The 4,784-nt window shown below is 39.5% G+C and overlaps 1 protein-coding gene across 1 annotated transcript; it reads right to left on the bottom strand.

The window, feature by feature from the left end:
* Positions 1-367: 367 nt before the first annotated feature.
* LOC102369057 (chemokine-like factor) lies at positions 368-4,048 on the bottom strand. The gene is made up of 3 exons (XM_014522034.2): positions 3,872-4,048; positions 3,241-3,336; positions 368-842 (listed from the first exon to the last, which is right to left on the bottom strand). The coding sequence occupies exons 1-3, from the start codon at positions 3,956-3,958 to the stop codon at positions 741-743; spliced, it is 285 nt and encodes a 94-aa protein (XP_014377520.1). The 5' UTR covers positions 3,959-4,048; the 3' UTR covers positions 368-740.
* Positions 4,049-4,784: the final 736 nt, after the last annotated feature.

Here is a 4,784-nt window from a genome sequence, read left to right on the forward strand (position 1 = left end):
CTCACAAAAAACTGTCATACATTTTCTATTTGCTCATGTTTCCTAACACTACCTTTCTTATTTGCTCTAAGATGCTTTAGATGATTTTTTTTTGTATGGAAATAGATACTGTTTGGAGTCATGATCACAGTAGTTAGTCATTTTAATTCAGAAAGGGAAGTGAGACATTTTTGAGTTGCACAGCACTAAACTGGGACCACGTTAAAGAATTATAAAGGTCAGATTCTGATAACTTTCGGTTAATGCCTTTTTTCTTACAATGATCCCACTGATTTCCATACACCCACCTGTAGAATAAGGGACTAGTCAACATGACAAAGTGGGTAAAGATCTGTTCTTAAATATATTTTGCGTGAGTAGAGAACATACATTTCAACTGAAAAATATTCTGACATGGGGTATGGTTACTAAAACAAAACCATGTAGATCCATTTTCATTTTCAGTTTTATTGTAGAAAGAACACTTCTGTGTCAAAGATATTTCAAAAGTGAACATGTTATCCAGTTACAAAAATGAACACAACAATAATTTAAAGTTAACACTGGTGAAAGTATGTGCTATAGAAAAAGCTCATTAAAGCTTAAATACTTAAAGATTGTAAATCATACATCCATTTAGAAAAATACACAGGAACTTCTGAATCCTTTAGGAAAAACAGCTTACAGATAAAACATGTCCTAGTGATCAACAAGCATCTGGAGTGGAGCATGAATTTGGGTTTCGGGTAAGTTGTTTATTTTCAGTTAGTAACAGTTCTTCCCCTTGGCTGATTAAATGTAATCTTCTTGAAAAGAAAAATCGAATCCGCAATACAAAGGAAAAATGACAGAATAACAAAGATCTGGAAAAAAAAATCAGTTTCTTTAGATGAATGCTTTGGTTAGTTTTGAGTATTTTATCTTTCATTGCTTTTCAGAAACAGCGCTACTGGTCCTAAGCAGCAGCAGGTGTCATACATAACTTGCCAATTTGATTCCAGTGGTTTAATTATTTCTGTACGAATATTTCATTTGGGAGGACTGAAAAATTAAGTGGTCCCTATTTTTAAGTCAGATACTACACTATAACCTCTCTTTCTGCTCTGGCAATCACCTGCACCCTGACCTTGCTTGACCTTCAGCTGTCATCTTGAAGTATAGCAAATGATTTGGTGCCCATGGTTAACTAGACATGCTGGTTTATGCGAGATTATGCTTTCTGCCAGAGTCATACCTCTTACATCTAAATAAGGGCACTTAACAGTTTTGGATAGCAGTAAACTGAGGAGTCTATAGAAATGAGCTAGGGGGGAAAAGATGCTATCCTTCTCTTTCATGAGTTCTGAACTGAAAACACTGACGTTGTTCTTTACTTAATATATAAATGTGACTACTTGTTATTAAACCATGACGATAACTTATTTGAAAATTTAAAGCAAGAGGAAGAAAAATAAATGTTCTAAAGAGAAGCAAATTGATGCTTTATTTAGTTCCTAGCCCTGTTCCTATCCCTCCCTTTCCCACCCCCACCCAAGTTTAGTCATGGGGGATGCTTTAAATCTTAGTTCTCTGGCCTGATTTGGGAATATGTCCTACCGTCTGTGTATCATTTTTAACTCAGCCTGGTAACCCATTGGGTTTGTAGCAACGAATCAGGCCCAATCACTCGATTGGTACCTATGAATTCCCTTAATTCCCCTTCAACCTGTGTCTCCAGAAGATCAAGTAACTTTCCCACCCTTCTCTGGGAAAGAATCTTGAGTAGTTCAGTTCCCCATAATACAAAAGAGCATGAGACATCCCTCCAGCAATATGCAGAGAGTAAATCACTAGTGAGGACACAGTAACTCAGGTATGACTGCAGTGTGGCTGCTGGATCCAGCTACTGATCATCTGAGTTAACTCTAAACCAAAACCCACCCTTAGATTACCAAGCCCAAACAACGGTGGCTGGCACCTTGTTATTACTATATGTTAACAATCTCAGTGTTACTTGGACTTGAGACCATGTGTTTTGTCTGCTAATGTATGAAGTTACTTCAACTACCTCCAAAGAATATGTTCTTTTGAGTAGCAATGTCTGCTTTAATTTCATTGTTAAACACTGAAACAGATGATGAACAGAAAAGTGCGTATGATTTTGCAAAACATGTATTGTTGCTCTCTTTTCACATTTGTTACCTCAGCCTTTGTCTGTTTTTAACTCCATTTCCTTGTGACAGTCTGTAGTCTTACTTTCTAATTCACATTGTCCAATTTTTCAAAAACGTTTTTCCCCCCCATAAACACAGTGTTGTTAGTCTGAGCATTAACCTCCTGTATTATGAGAGCTGGTTGGCATAGGGTCAATCCCTCTGTCCTGGGTATCTGCAGTATTTTCTGCTATTGTGGCTATTCACTCACCTTTAAATTCTACACATTTCCTTGCTTTGGAGATGAAACTAACAGATCTGTAATCCTGCAGTAAGTGATCACTTGCTTTAGATTACCTGTAAAATCTTCTTTTTAATTTACTTGAGTTGAAAGCACAGAAACAAGGTGATTGCCCTGTAACACTCTAGGTCATAGCTTGCTGTTTGAACCATTTATGTCGCCAAGTGGGTTTTTGTTGCTGTTGTTGCTTGACATACTTAAAAATAACCTTTTTGTTTTCAGGAAGCCAAAATACCTCGGCAAGATAGTTTTTATTCCTTTATTAGTTGTCAATTGAATATTTAAAAATTAGAAGACAAATTTCTCAAAAGTCCTAGCTCATCTTTTGTGCTGACTGCTCTTTCCTCATATTTAAAGTTACAGATACTAAATGGCCTGGAAATGTTAATAATTACTAATTGCTGACTACTAAGAAACTACAATTTAGAAAAAAAAAAAGAAAGAAAAGATGTTCAATTCTTTCCATTTCCAGTATTCCATAGTATGTAGGAGGAGCTCTGGAACTGTTCTAGTCTCCGAATTAGGTTTTTAGCTGTAATACACTAGGGGTTAATACGAGAAACTAAAAATCAGTGCATATCTACTGTTGGGTTTCAATTGTGTTGTATTGTCAAGAGATGTAATCAGAAATCTAGGACTATGACATCACAGTAGTATCTAATTTATGTTTGCAGTGAAATGAACTCATTGCTTGCTAAGTCTGTTCAGCTACACACTATGAATTGGACATCAGAATCATATGTCACACGCACAGTGACATTGTTACATTAGAATAGAAACAGCGTTCAAACCATTTCTCTTAATTTTTCAAGTAATTCTTCTACTTACTCCTCCAACCAAGGTTCCTACATTGCTCTTGGTTATTATTGCGAACAGGCCCACAATGAGGAAGAACAATGCTGCAATCAATGAGTTGAAAACATCCTGAAAAGGCATTATGAAACAATTAACTTAGTTTCAATTATATGACTAACAATACTGAAATTTATACAACACATCACCTTGCTTTATTCCCTGAAAGGAGCCAATATTTATTGTGTTAGAAACCATTACACGGTTTCATTATGAAGAGCAAAACTATTTTATTTCAGAAACAGATAACATGAGGCAATTATCCTAATCTGATCTAGAGTGACACCTAGTGGTTTGATGCTAAACTCACATTCCTAAAATAATCTTCTGGGTTTATCTGATGTGATGCATGCAGCTGAAATCTGCTGCATTGTTTAAGAAAGTAGTTACATTTAAAACAAAAGCGAACTGATAAATGAAGGCAATTCAAATGCTTAACTTAAACACGACTGTATATTTTGCTGAGGGAGATCTATTTGCACCTTAGCATAAAAGAAACAACCTTAAGATTGATGTACGAATATTAAGTGTTAGCACAAGGCTTGTTTTTTTTATGCATAAATACATACACGTACCTTTGATGTAAAAGATACAAATCAATACTTACAACTAGCGGACAAAACAAGAATTTAATCTTTCTATCGAACTTTAGCAAGTAGAGCAGGAAGAACAGCAAAGTGATGATAAAGTCCATGATCGTAAGCACGAAATATGCTTCCTGGGATCTTGCGATAACAAAACACAGGAATGCTACAAAAGCAGTAATCTGGAAGAATAAAGAGAGCGTTTATAGGTGTCATTTTACCGTACGATCAAAACGTTACCATTTAGTGCAAATACAGTCCTGCAGAGCTTTTTCACCCGCGAGCCGCCACCCCAAAATGAAAGGAATAACGTAACACTCGGGTCACTTTAAAACTGGGTCTTCCAGCTGCTTCTTCACGGGTTGATCCAGAATACGTCCATCCTTTCATGGACTCCCGTGGGGTTTGAAGCCGGCCTTTGCCGTACCACGTCTGCACTGCACCGGCTCCGCCGTAGGGTTGTGGCGAAGCAGGGCGGGAGGGGACCTCTCCAGAGGTCTCCTCAAGGCAGGGTCGCCCCGACTAAAGCGGTCCCAGCCGACTGTCCCACTTGCTCTCGACAACGCTGTCGTCCGCAACTTCCCCTGGGAGCCCCCGGAGTCGACGCGCTGCCTCTCGCCTCCAACCCAAACGTCCTCCCCGCCGAGTCCCGTCCCCGACGGCCGCCAAGGAGCAACTGTTGTCCTCCCTCCTCGCCGACATGGCCTTTCACGCATTTGAAGACTTACCCCCCTGCTCCCCCCAAGACCAAACAACGCTGTCTTTGGCGCTTGCCCCCCAACCTCCCCGCCCAGGCCTCAAAACCATTTCTGTCTCGTCCTGCTGGGCTCTTTCCAAGCCGTTTTGTTTTTCTGAGCCCGAGACCCTCGGGGTCCCGCAGCCAGTCCTGCCCACGGCCCACCCCACACGGCTCCACGCGCCCGCTGCTGGACGGCG

This window comes from Alligator sinensis, unplaced genomic scaffold (genome assembly GCF_000455745.1).
Source record: "Alligator sinensis unplaced genomic scaffold, ASM45574v1 scaffold170_2, whole genome shotgun sequence".
NCBI classification, from domain to species: domain Eukaryota; kingdom Metazoa; phylum Chordata; order Crocodylia; family Alligatoridae; genus Alligator; species Alligator sinensis.